The 13,575-nt window shown below is 41.1% G+C and overlaps 1 protein-coding gene across 1 annotated transcript; it reads left to right on the forward strand.

Annotated features, from left to right (window-relative positions):
- The first annotated feature begins 12,603 nt into the window (after positions 1-12,603).
- LOC131148277 (uncharacterized) lies at positions 12,604-13,359 on the forward strand. The gene is made up of 2 exons (XM_058097997.1): positions 12,604-12,985; positions 13,208-13,359. The coding sequence occupies exons 1-2, from the start codon at positions 12,604-12,606 to the stop codon at positions 13,357-13,359; spliced, it is 534 nt and encodes a 177-aa protein (XP_057953980.1).
- Positions 13,360-13,575: the final 216 nt, after the last annotated feature.

The raw sequence follows: 13,575 nt of genomic DNA on the forward strand, positions 1-13,575 counted from the left end.
ACCAATTTCTATCAGTGGCAATATTCTCTTGTTTTTGCTCAAAATCCCTCTTTCATCTATATTATATGCGCGTAAATTTCCTTATACAATTAACTAAACCTCATAACTACTCCATAACCTTCTAATGCGAGAGCAATGACTAACTATTTTAATTCTCAAATCCAAACTCCAAAAACGAATGCGTAGGAGACCTCTAACAGGCTTGTAATGCTTGGAGAATAAGAAAACTAATTTAAGAAACCTAAATAAACTTAAATAGTAGTTTCCTAAATAATAATACCTTCTAATCTTGCTTCCTAAGTAATAATGCCCTAGAATCTTGGAGTTACGACCCTAATAAAATTTCCCTAAATAACAAAACGAAAATACAATAAAAATTAAGAAATAAAGCGACTCTCGCTGGAATTATCGATTGCCTTATACAACTCTCGTAAATTGCGAAGAATCATCCATTGCCTTGTACATGTAATGAACATCGATAATCCAAAGTGTTAGATCTCGTTCATTGTGATATATGGGGTCCTTCTCCTATAAAGTTAAATTTGCATTTTGTATACTGTGTTTTATTTGTTGACGATTTTTCTCGTTTCCCTTGGCTTTATCCATTGAAATTAAAATCTGACTTTTATGATACTTTTTTTCAATTTCAAAATTTGTGAAAAATCAACATTCTACCCATATAACAATATTTTAAAGTGATGGTGATGTAGAATTCACTAGCAACTGCTTTAAAGCACACTTCCGTACCTCTGGAATTCATCATCAACTCTTTTGTCCATACACACCCACTCAAAATGGTCACGTCGAAAGGAAACAACGTTATGTTACTAAGACAAGTCTGACCCTCCTTTTCCATTCTCACACTCCTACTCATTTATGGGTTGATGTTTTTAGCACTTATACTTGCATCATCAACCGTTTTCCAATACCGCTTCTCGGAAGTAAGTCCCCTTTTGAGCTTCTGTATGGTTCCTCTCCTGATTATGAAAACTTTCATCCCTTTGGTTGTCGTGTTTATCCTTGCTTCCGTGATTACATGACTAACAAATTTCCCCCTGTAGTCTTCCTTACATTTTTATGGGTTGCAGTTCATCTTACAAAGGGTTTCGTTGTCTTGACCCTACCACCTCTAGACTTTATATCACTCAACATGCCTAATTTGATGGGAACCACTTCCCTTTCCAACATACTTCCCAGGCCCAACCCATGTCCTCCCTCCACATCTCCAAATTTATGGAACCTAGTCTTCCATATACAGATATACCCCTACTTTCTCCTACACCACCTTCCCAACACATTCCTCAATCCGGATCCAACCCGTGTATTATTTGTTCTGATCCAATGGACGAGTCTTTGCAGGCAACTAATTCTCATGCTGGTACATCTTTGCCGCACTCGGCCCTCCGCTCGGTTTCTCCTGAGCCCAAAATTGAGTTGCCTATCATTGCTTGCACTACTATTGCAGTTGCCCCATTGGGCTCCTATCCTATGCTCACGTAAGCAAAAGCTGGTATTTTTTAAACTTGCCACCCTACGCATCTCGGTTTTGTGAAATCCTCTGGCCTTCTTTCTGCTCTTCTAGCATCCACTGAGCCAAAAGGATTCAAATTAGCTGCTATGAATCCTACTTGGCTTGTCGCCATAGATGAAAAAGTTCAAGCCCTGCAAAATAATCGTACGTGAATTTTGGTTCCTCAACCCGCCAACACCAACATTCTGGGTTCCAAATGGGTGTTTCAGACCAAATACTTACTTGATGGTTCTATCGAGCATCTTAAAGCCTGTCTTGTTGCTAAGGGCTACACATAGTTACCTAATCTTGACTACACTAACACCTTTAGTCCTATCATCAAGGCCACCACTATTTGTGTTGTTCTTTCTTGTGCTATGACAAAAAAATGGCCTCTTCGCCAACTTGATGTCAAAAATGCGTCCCTCAATGGCCTTCTCACTGAACATGCTTATATGGAACAACCCTTGGGTATATTGACCCTCGTTTTCCCAATCATGTTTGTCAGTTGAAGAAAGCTCTCTAGGGCATACAGCAAGCCCCTTACGCCTGGTTTTAGCGTTTCAGCACCTTTCTCACGCACCTTGGTTTTTATTGTAGTCATGTAGACACATCACTATTTTATTTTTCATAAGTAGTCTGACATGATATATTTGTTTCTCTATCTTGATGACATCATTATTACAGACAACAACTCCAAGCTTATTGATAGTTTTACTTGCAAGCTCAATTCTGAGTTCGCTACCAAGGATTTAGGTTCTCTCAGTTAATTCCTTGGTCTTGAAGCTACCTCCACCACTAATGGTCTTCTTATCAAACAGCTGAAATATGCATGGGACATTCTCACATGTGCTCAATTACTTGATAGTAAACCAATCCACACCCCAATGGTTGTTCCCCAGCACCTGTCTGCTGATGGTCCTCTGTTTTCAGATCCCACGCTTTACAGATCTCTCATTGGTGCTCTTCAATATCTTACTCTCACACGTCTTGATATTGCTCATGTTGTCAACTCCATTAGTCAATTTCTCCATTCTTCGACTGAAGACCATTTCCTCGTTGTCAAACATATTCTTCGCTATATTAAGGGCACACTACATTTTTGCCTCACTTTTCATCCATTTGCTGCTCCTAGTGGTCTAGTTGCTTACTCTAATGTAGACTAGGCAAGATGGCCTGATACTCGTTGTTCTATCTCTGGTTATTGTATTTATCTTGGTGGCAATTTGGTGGCTTGAAGTGCAAAGAAACAACCTACTGTTTCTCGCTCTAGTTGTGAATCTGAGTATCGTGCCTTAGCTCTCACTACTGTCGATATTATTTGGGCTCACGTATCTCCTTCGTGATCTCAAAGTCCCTCTTCTGCAGCGACCTCTCTACTTTGTGACAACAAGAGTGCGATCTTCTTTAGCTCCAATCTCGTTTCTCACAAGCGGTCTAAGCATATTGAGCTAGACTACCACTTTCTTCGTGAACTTGTTCTCTTTGGCAAACTTTGCACCCAGTATGTGCCCTTTCATTTGCAGGTTGCCGACATCTTAACCAAAAGTGTGTTAAGACCTCTCTTTGAATTCTTTCGATCCAAACTTCACGTCCATTCAAGTATGACGCTCAGCTTGTGTTGGGGGGGCGGGGGGGGGGGGGGGAAGATGTTGAGGATCATGTTGAGGATCCTCTACCTGAATTCTAGGAGCATATTCTGTATATACTTTCCATTTATTTGTTCTCCAATTAATATGTAGTTATTACATACAATCCTTAATTCAATATAAATAAACAATACTCACCACTTTACAAGTGTGGTGGTTTTCAAACCTTGTCACCCTGAACTATTTCTACGCACATATAAAGATTATATTTTCATGTCTGATTTCACCCCTTTCTTGTTTAAAGAGGTATTCTTAGCCGTCATGAATAAAGGGTAAATCTGTTGAATTCTGCAGGTATGGAGCCGCAGACAGCCGCAACAACCAGCCACCATCTTTGACACTAGAGATGGATGGCCACCTGCTCTGCAGGCTTTATTGAATTTGCTAGCCACCATATTTGATTTTTACTCCCTCTCATGTATATATATGTGTGTGTGCTGTGAGTTGTGAGATGTGTGTGAATTTTGTGAGCTGCGTGAAGAGAGGTGTACAGTGTACTGAGATTGCAGAGAGCAAAGAGCAGAGAGGTGTGAGAGTGAGAGAGAGAGTTGAGCAATGGCTCCTCCGTGTGTTATTTCTCCCAGATTATAGTGCAGTGGTGTGCTCCCGTGGACGTAGGTCAGTTTGGACCGAACCACGTAAATCCGGTGTTCATTGTGTGTGTTTGAATTTTTCTTTGTGCGTGATTATTACTCCAGGTCGGTTTATTCCCCAACAATTGGTATCAGAGCTTTGGTCGGAGTAAAAATCGCCAGATCAAGAAAAATTCTGATTTTTTGAGCCCCTGTCCAGTAGCTCAAAATTTAATTTTGAGGCTACCATCGAACTCCTCTCGCCGAGACGAAGCCAACGGCAGTAACCGGAGCTCAAACAGAGCTCAGACGAAGCCACACGCGCCTACACGCGCCGCCAACGTCCAAAGGACGTTCCCACGCGCCCACACGCGCCACCAACGTCCAAAGGACGTTCCCACGCGCCCTCACGCGCTCCCACGCGCCGACAACAGGTCGGGAGTGGTCCTCACGCGCCCCCACGCGCCGGCGAACGTCCGGCGACCAGCGGAAGGTTGAAGACGCTGACGTCAGCGTCCACGTCAGCGCTGCGTCAGCCAGGGCCCGCCACGTCAGCGCTGCTGCGTTAGCGCCTAGTCAGCATCCACGTCAGCGCCACGTCAGCCAGCATCTGCCACGTAAGCGCACCACGTCAGCTCCCTGTCAGCCGCCACGTGGAGCCAAGTAAGCTGCCACGTCAGCCCGGGTCCCACGCCACGTTGACCAGTTTTGACCAGGTTTGACCGAAAGTTTGACTTGGCTTTTTGAAGCCATTTCAGGTCCGTTTTTCGAGCGACTTAAACCATTTCTAGGGTTTTCGGCCGTTCCGAATCCAACCGTGCTGTTTGATTGAGCTAATTTCATCTCTAGATTAGCGAATCGAGATGTCAAACCAGAAATGCTCTCACATCGAGATGTTTGACGGCACGAACTTCGGTTTCTAGAAAATGCAGATCGAGGATTTCTTGTTTGGTAATGAGTTGCACTTACCACTGATGGAGAAGCCAGATTCCATGAAGGAGAGCGAGTGGGAGTTGCTTGACCGAAAAGCCCTCGGAGTTGTGAGGATGACGTTGGCAAAGTCTGTTGCCTTCAACATCAAGCACTTGACAACCACCAAGTCCCTTATGGATGTGCTATCGAACATGTATGAGCAGCCATCAGCCGCAAACAAGGTACATCTCATGAAACGACCGTTTACAATGAGCATGTCTGCAGGTGAAAGCTTCAACAGACACTTGAATAATTTCAACGAGTTGTCGGATCAACTCGCCTCGGTCGGGATTACCTTTGACAGTGAGATCCGTGCTCTATTAATTCTCAGCCAGCTGCCTGAGAGTTGGAAAGGTATTGTAACTGCGATCAGTAGTTCTGCAGGAAAATCGAAGCTGAAATACGACGAGGTTATCAGCATGATTTTGACAGAGGAGATCAGAATGCAATCGAACAATGCCTCCACTTCAAGTTCGGCTTTGAATGTGGAAAGCCGGGGAAAGGGAAGCAGCCATGAACGATCTAACAATCATGGCAGATCCAGGACCAAGAGGTCCAAATCCAGAGATCCCAGAGGTTTACAAGGCACAAAGAATGTTGAGTGTTGGAACTGTGGAAAGACCGGACACTTCAGAAACCAGTGTAGAGGTTCGAGAAAGGAATATGAGGCGAAGACAGAAGCAAATATTGCTTCCGAGAATGATGACATGTTGATTTGCTCTTTGGAGAGCAAACAGGAGTCTTGGGTCTTAGACTCCAGAGCCTCATATCATGCCACATGCTGCAGAGATTGCCTAGAGGAGTACACACCAGGTGATTTCGGTAAGGTGTACCTTGGCAACAATCAACCTTGCGACGTAATCGGCAAGGGAGTTGTGAAGATCAAAATGAACGGGTCAGTATGGAAGCTGAAGGATGTCAGACATATTCCAGACCTGAGGAAGAATTTGATCTCAGTTGGTCAGCTGGTAGATGAGGGATTCACAATGAAATTCATCGGCGATGAATGGAAAGTCTCAAAGGGTGTACTAACGATTGCACGAGGTAAGAAAAGTGGGACACTTTTTCTAACCTCCAATGCCTCCATGTCTATTTCAGTTGCTGCAGGAAATGACGACAGCAACATTTGGCACCAACGACTTGGTCACATGAGCGAGAAGGAACTCAGGGTGAAGCACTCAAAGGGAAAATTGAGTGGTCTACAGTCAGTGCAGATTGACATGTGTGAGGATTACATAGTCAGGAAACAGAGGAGAGTCAGTTTCCAGATAAACACCTGTGCCCCAAAGAAGTGTGTCGGGACACAACAGCAGAATGCCGAGAATCCTCAGGCGGAGGAACTAGTGGAGCAGATCGTCGCACCACCATCTCCTACTCCAGTACCGGAGCTTAGGAGATCTACTCGGCCTTATGTACCAGACGAAAGGTATATAGATTGCTTACTTCCTACAGATGGAGGAGAGCCTGAATGCTGTCAGGCAGAAGATGCGAGCAAGTGGGAGCTTGCAATGAAGGACGAGATGAAGTCCCTCACCTCCAACAGAACGTGGAAGTTGCCCAAAGGCCTTCACAACAAGTGGGTGTACAGAATTGAAGAGGAGCATGACGGCTCCAGAAAGTACAAGCCTCAGTTGGTAGTCAAAGGCTTTGAGCAGAAGAAAGGGATTGACTACGCCGGCATTTTTACACCACTTGTGAAGATGCCAGCCATCAGATTAGTCCGCAGAAATCTAGCAGACAGGAAGGTGGCAACGAGAGAGAAACTGAAGTTATGCTCAACTTCAGTTGGTCTTCATGATTGAAGACATACATGAGCACAACATTTGCATTTACACTGGTTGAGATGCTGTCTCCGCCTCCAAGTGGGAGATTGTTGAATTCTGCAGGTATGGAGCCGCAGACAGCCGCAACAACCAGCCACCATCTTTGACACTGGAGATGGATGGCCACCTGCTCTGCAGGCTTTGTTGAATTTGCTAGCCACCATATTTGATTTTTACTCCCTCTTATGTATATATATATATGTGCTGTGAGTTGTGAGATGTGTGTGAATTTTGTGAGCTGCGTGAAGAGAGGTGTACAGTGTACTGAGATTGCAGAGAGCAGAGAGATGTGAGAGTGAGAGAGAGAGTTGAGCAGTGGCTCCTCCGTGTGTTATTTCTCCCAGATTATAGTGCAGTGGTGTGCTCCCGTGGACGTAGGTCAGTTTGGACCGAACCACGTAAATCCGGTGTTCATTGTGTGTGTTTGAATTTTTCTTTGTGCGTGAGTATTACTCCAGGTCGGTTTATTCCCCAACAAAATCTAACTGCACTTCAAAAATTGTTGCAGGCACTATACATTTTAGGCACTCTTATATGGTCTAATAGCTGTTTGTTGTCGATGTTGCTGGGCAAATGACTTAAGAATTCTGGTAGGTACAAAGATCTTATCTCTCACATTCATCAATGTCTTGAAAATTTATCAGGAAGTTGGCACCATCAACTGCTGTAAATAATGCCGCAAAGTTAAAGGGCATTTTCAATCGTGAAAAACAGTTTCTGTTTACCATTTTTAGCTTTCCAAATAATTTTTAAAATGCCACTTTGCATTGAAAAACTAGAAATCATCTTTTCTTGTGCAAATACTAGGAAGGAAGAGAACAATGTATATCTGTTATTTTTTAATTTACCAAAGAGACAAGAGTGAACAAACAGTTTGGCATAAGAGTCCGGTTAAAGAATCATTCTATATTTCTGATATCCAAACTTGCGGTCTATCCCATTCCCATCTCTTCCATTTCACATGAATTTTTCGGAATGATGGGAATTGATCCATTCTCAAATAGCAAAGGACAGCTGAAGAGAGTTCTTGTGTTTGATAATAAAAGATTTTCCCCTTAAAACCTGTAACAAATGTTAGTAAATCCATCTTTAAAATTAAAGGTTCGGTTGGTATCACTTTTTAAAAAAGAAATTAGAAGTGAAAACTAAAAATTAGAAATGAAAACTATAAACTATAAACTAAAAACCTGCTTGGTTGTTCGTTTTCAATTTTTTTCTTAAATTGAAAATAAAAAACAAAAACTTGTTCATTGTTTATTTTCAATTTTTTTCAATCTAATTTACATTAATTGGAATAATCTAGTAGATGTAATTTAACAAAACAAAAAATTAAATTCACATTAAAATCCATATGAACCAACAGAAAGTTCCATAAATTGCAATAAATAATAAATTTTGATGGATCAAAACAATCCAAATCTAATTTAGATCTACATTTTACATTAGTTCAAATAACCTATCGTAGATCTAATTTACATTGATTCTTAATTAAAATCCACAAGAACCAACAGAAAGCTCTATTAATTGTTGTTGTCACACTTATAAGCTGGGTTTGTGCTCCAATTAAGTGAGACATCTTTTATAGGACAAACCCATGAGGTCAGTGGACCAAAGTAGACAATACCTCACTAGAGTTGGGTTTAGGATCATTACATTTGGTATTAGAGCCTCCTTGAAGGTACTATCATATGAGTGGATCCGCTTTGGGGGTACTATCATGTGAGTGGATTTGTCCTTGGGGTACTATTATGTGAGTAGATCTTATACAGAGGTGTAAACTACTTTGATGAGGGCTTCAAAGATCGGACGAGAGGGTCTGTCGTGATTTTACATCGAATGTGTATTAAGGAGATCATGTTGACAAGGATATCAGAAATCGGGCGAAAAAGCCTGTCAAGAACTCATATCGAATGTGTACGAGGGAAAGTCATGTTGAGGAGGACATCATAGATTGGATGGGAGAGTTTGTCAAGGTCCCACGTCATATGTGTATTAGAGAGTTCTTGGGCTTATAAAGAGGGTTTGGGCTCCAACTAAGTGAGACGCCCATGAAATTAGTGAGCCAAAGTAGCAATACATCACTGGAGTTGGGCGCAGGACTGTTACACTGTGGGGTGTTGGGGTCATTGTGAATGAAGGGGAAGCTGCTGCTCCTAGTGTTCGACATGCAAGAGAGGTGCCGTAGGTTGTTAGAGCTGCCACAGATTGCAACTAATGCGGGCTATCGTGGCTGCTGCAAACGTAAGGGTCTTAGAAGACTTGGATGAAATAAAATAGAGGAAGGGAGAGGGTGCCTCTTTTGAATGAAGGAGTTTTTGAAGCCCTAGATGGAAATAAAAAAGAAGGAAAAATAAAAGGCACAAAAACTGCATAAGGTTGGGAATCGAGCCCAGGACTCTTGTGTGTGATTTTAACAAATCACCACCGATCCATATTGTGCAACAAATTAAAAGTCGTTTTTTCTTTTTTGTGTTTTTTGTTTTTACAAAACAAGGGAAACGTTTCCTTTGGGTGTCTCCGGGAAAAACAAAACCAAGCATGTTTCTGAGCTTTGTTATTGCATCCTGAAAAGACACAAATATAAATTAAAAAATAATAATGATACCAAATGCACCCTGAGATTGTACACATTTGTCTGCATACAGGAATGTATATTCTAGCATATCTCTACATTAAATAAAATCCAACCTATACATCTTTATATTAAAGTCAAGTTTGAGTGGGCCAATACATGCATAAATACTAATATACTAATACATGCATACATACATACATACATATATTTACATATACTATTTACATAATACTAAATATATATACATATAAATTTATATATATATATATATATATATAACATAGGTTTACATATATTACGTAATGCGCGTGCGCACGAACGCACGATATATTGAAAAAATGCACGCGCTCACACACACACACATGCATATATTAACATATTTATAAATACATATACCTATGCATATTTCAATTCATGCATTATGCATATATATACAACATGCATCTTCACATCCATCCATGTATATCATATGTGTTGATTTTGTAACTCCAATCTTGTTTTGATAATAATAAATCAAATAATATCTTATCTGTGCATTGAAATTGTAAACAGGATCATTACTTAGCATGCGCGAACGGTAAGGAAGGCATGGAAGCCATGAGGATTAAAACATATACAACCTAACACACTTCATGAAACTAGAAAAGCTATAGGATGAAGAAGCTCTAAAGTTTTCAATTGTAATGGGTATTTAGTATTTGATTGTATTTACATATCTTGCATGATATAGTTGGAAGCTCAAAATAACAAATAGATGGACCTTAGGATACATGCATTATATGAAAATATACATTCACTTATCCTAGGTTGAATCGGGCTGAATAAGGTAGCTTGTCGATGAACCCCATAGCATCGTCGACGAACGCATGAAGGCCACTTGGCAACAAAACTTTTGTTCTCATCGACGCGAAAAATATCGAGAGCTCAAAAATCTCAGACAGCCCATTCGGTGACGAACACATGGTTTCGTTGACGAATGTATCCACTCATCGACGAAGCTCGCAGCGCAGAACAGCGATTCGCCGCAAATATGGACGAATTAAAGTTTAATCTTCATGATCCAACAGTCAGAACTTAATCAGATGGCGAGAATACTGTTTAAACATATCCAAAACCCTAAAAACATAAGAAGAAAGAGTTTTAGAGACCTATCTTTACATCTTGTGCTAAAAGCGTCTCCATTCCAAAGACTTTGCCAACACTCTACTACATTCATAATCTTTGGGTAAATCATCTCAGTTTTTCAAAAGGCATTCATCTACACATCTTGGAAGCAATCCTTGGTGTTTGAGATTTGATCAATAAGTGATTGGTTTGTGGATTCAATACATATATCAAAGGTTTTTCATCTCTCAAACTCTCATATCTAGTATTTTTATTGAGAAGAAAAATTTGTGTTTTATTACTTGAAAAGTTTATTTGAGAAAAGGTTTTCTTTTACAGTACACAGGGTGGCCTTAGAAATAATCAGATCAGGATTTTGCCCAGGTAAGGGATTGGGCAAGCACCTTCAAGGCATCCCGACTCCTTTGCTACTAGAAGGGGTGAAAGATTGGTACGACCTCGGATATACTCCCACCCATGTAGATCGAAAAAAGAAGGCGGTCGAAAAGAAAGAGCAACAAATGGAAAGGCTTATAGGGAAGGTGAACGCCAATTGGGGAACTAAATTCCCATCGATTAGCCAAACTTTCAGAAAGAGTAGCCAGGAGAATCTTAAGGTAGAAATGAGGCATTTGGACATATCAATTTTAGACTTGGAAGACTCCAAAGATGGCTCGAGTGGATGGGTTCGCCCTCTACCCACGGAAACCGAGTTGCAAAATTGGAATACTTTTGACTGTCCAATTACTTTCATGTAATGATTTTATCTTCTTTGTTTTCAATTCCCCCCCCCCTTCTTGTAATCTGCGAATAATGTCAATCCCATATAGATTTTCTCCATTAATGAAATGAATTATGCTTTTCTTGATATCATTTGCATCTTAAGTCCAATTGTTAAAAGGTTGTTTACTTTAATTTCATGCAGGAATAGGGGAGATGGTAGCACCAGTACCCATGAGTAAGAAATTGATGTTAATTTTGAAAACATAATCCAAGAAATCGAAATTGAAGAAGATGAACTGAACTTATCCCCTGAAATGGAAAGAAAGCTAAAATCCAATGAAAAACCAACCTTGACCAATAGTGACCCCACACTTACAATAAATCTGGGAACTAAGGAGGAGCCAAAGCCAGTAAAAATTAGGGCACCGTTAGGGGGTGAAGAGAAAGCCAATTAGTCAACCTTCTAAAAGAATATCGGGATGTTTTTGCGTGGTCTTACCAAGACATGTCTAGTTTGGACACAAATTTGGTAACTCATAAGATACCCACTTACCTCGATTCTAAGCCAGTAAAGCAGAAGTTGAGGAGAATGAGGCCGAAAATGTTAATCAAGATAAAGGAGAAAGTGCAAAGTAATTTGAGGCTGTGTTTTTAAAGGTAGCCCAATACCCTGAATGGATGGCCAACGTGGTTCTGATAATGAAATAGAATGGAAAAGTTTGAGTTGTGTCGACTATCGGGACTTAAATAAAGCCAGCCCAAAAGATAATTTCCCACTCTCCCACATAGATGTGTTGGTGGACAATACAACGGGGCATGCTTTACTTTCATTCATGGATGACTTTTTGGAATACAACCAAATTAAGATGGCCATAGAAGACAAAGAGAAAACCACATCCATTACCTTATGGGGGACGTTCTGTGATAAAGTTATGCCATTTGGTTTGAAGAATGCGAGGGCCACTTACCAAAGAGTCATGGTAACCTTATTTCATGACATAATGCACAAGGAGATAGAGGTGTATGTGGACGACATGATTGTCAAATCTCGAAATGAGGATAGCCATATGGTAAATTTGGAAAAGTCGTTCAAAAGGTTACGGAAATGCTAGCTGAAGTTGAATCCAGAAAAATGCACTTTTGGAATCACTTTGGGGAGGCTGTTGGGTTTCACATGAGCGAGAAGGGGAATGAAGTTGACCCCGACAAAATAAAGGCTATTCAAGAGATTCCTAGCCCTAAGATAAAGAAAGAAGTTTGGAGTTTCTTGGGCAGACTCAATTACATAGCCCGGTTCATATCCGAGTTGACCACCACTTGTGAACCCATATTTAAGCTGCTAATAAAGAATAACCCGGAAAAATGGAACAAAGAGTGTCAAGAGGCTTTTGAAATGATAAAAGAGTACTTCCTGAACCCTCTGGTGCTGGTTCCCCCAGTACCCAGGAGGCCGCTTATACTCTATTTGGCGATATCAGAGAACTTTATGGGTTGTGTATTAGGGTAGCATAATGAGTCTGGAAGAAAAGAGTGGGTCATCTATTACCTAAGCAAGAAATTCACGGAATATGAGCCTAATTAATCAGACTTGGAGAAGACTTGTTGTGCTTTGGTATGGGTGGTCAGTAGGCTGAGACAATACACATTGTATTAGTCAACTTGGTTGATCTCCAAGATGGACCTGATTAAGTATGTTTTTGAAAAACCAGCAGTGACAGGTCAGGTGACACGGTGGCATATGCTATTGACCGAATACGACATCACCTATGTGACAAGAAAAGCCATCAAGGGTAGTGTCATTGCAGAATATATGGTAGATAGAGCTGTTGAAGATTACCAACCCATGGAATTTGATTTCCCGGATAAGGATATCAATTCGATAAGCCAAGAAGGAGATCAAATAGGATGGACAATGTTATTCGACGAAGTAGTCAATGTGTGGGGGCATGGAATTGAGGCTGTGCTTATCTCACCAAAGGATAAACATTTTCCAGTCATAGCCAAACTCACCTTTCCTTGCACCAACAACATAGCCGAGTTTGAAGCGTGTATAATGGGTTTGTAGGCTACCATAGACCAGGGAATCAAGGAACTGGCAGTAAAGGGAGACTCAGGGCTCGTTATTCACCAGTTGACTTGAGAATGGGAAACCCGAGACTCTAAATTGATACCCTATCAGAAATAGGTCCAAGAGATGATTAAAGAGTTTGACCACATTAGTTTTGCCCACCTACCAAGGGAAAACAATTTGATTCCTGATGCATTGGCCACATTAGCAGTTTTATTTAAAGTTGAGCCGGGAGTAGAGATTGAACCAATTTGTATAAGGGTGCAGTCAGCGCCAGCATACTGTGCAGTGATGGAAGAGATCGATGGGAAACCATGGTCCTATGACATTAAGACCTTCATTCAAAAGAAGGAGTATTCCTAGGGAGCTTCCAATAATAATCAAAAGACAACTAGGAGGTTGGCTATGGGTTTCTTCCTGGACGGAGAAGTATTGTACAAAAGGAACCATGACATGATTCTCCTACGATGTGTGGAGATGCAAGAAGCAAGGCATATCATGCAAGAGGTCCTGAAGGAGTTTCTGGCACTCATGCTTGAGGTCACTCGCCGACTCGAAAGATTCTCAGGAGTGGATATT

The sequence above is a fragment of the Malania oleifera genome, chromosome 2 (assembly GCF_029873635.1).
Source record: "Malania oleifera isolate guangnan ecotype guangnan chromosome 2, ASM2987363v1, whole genome shotgun sequence".
Lineage (NCBI taxonomy): Eukaryota > Viridiplantae > Streptophyta > Magnoliopsida > Santalales > Ximeniaceae > Malania > Malania oleifera.

What these genes read in the sequence shown, in the direction of transcription:
- LOC131148277 (XM_058097997.1), top strand. Translation starts at nt 12,604, where the DNA reads ATGGACCTGATTAAGTATGTTTTTGAAAAACCAGCAGTGACAGGTCAG. An exon ending in GTTTGAAGCGTGTATAATGG is followed by an intron (nt 12,986 to 13,207) that starts GTTTGTAGGCTA and finishes CCACATTAGCAG; the next exon opens with TTTTATTTAAAGTTGAGCCG.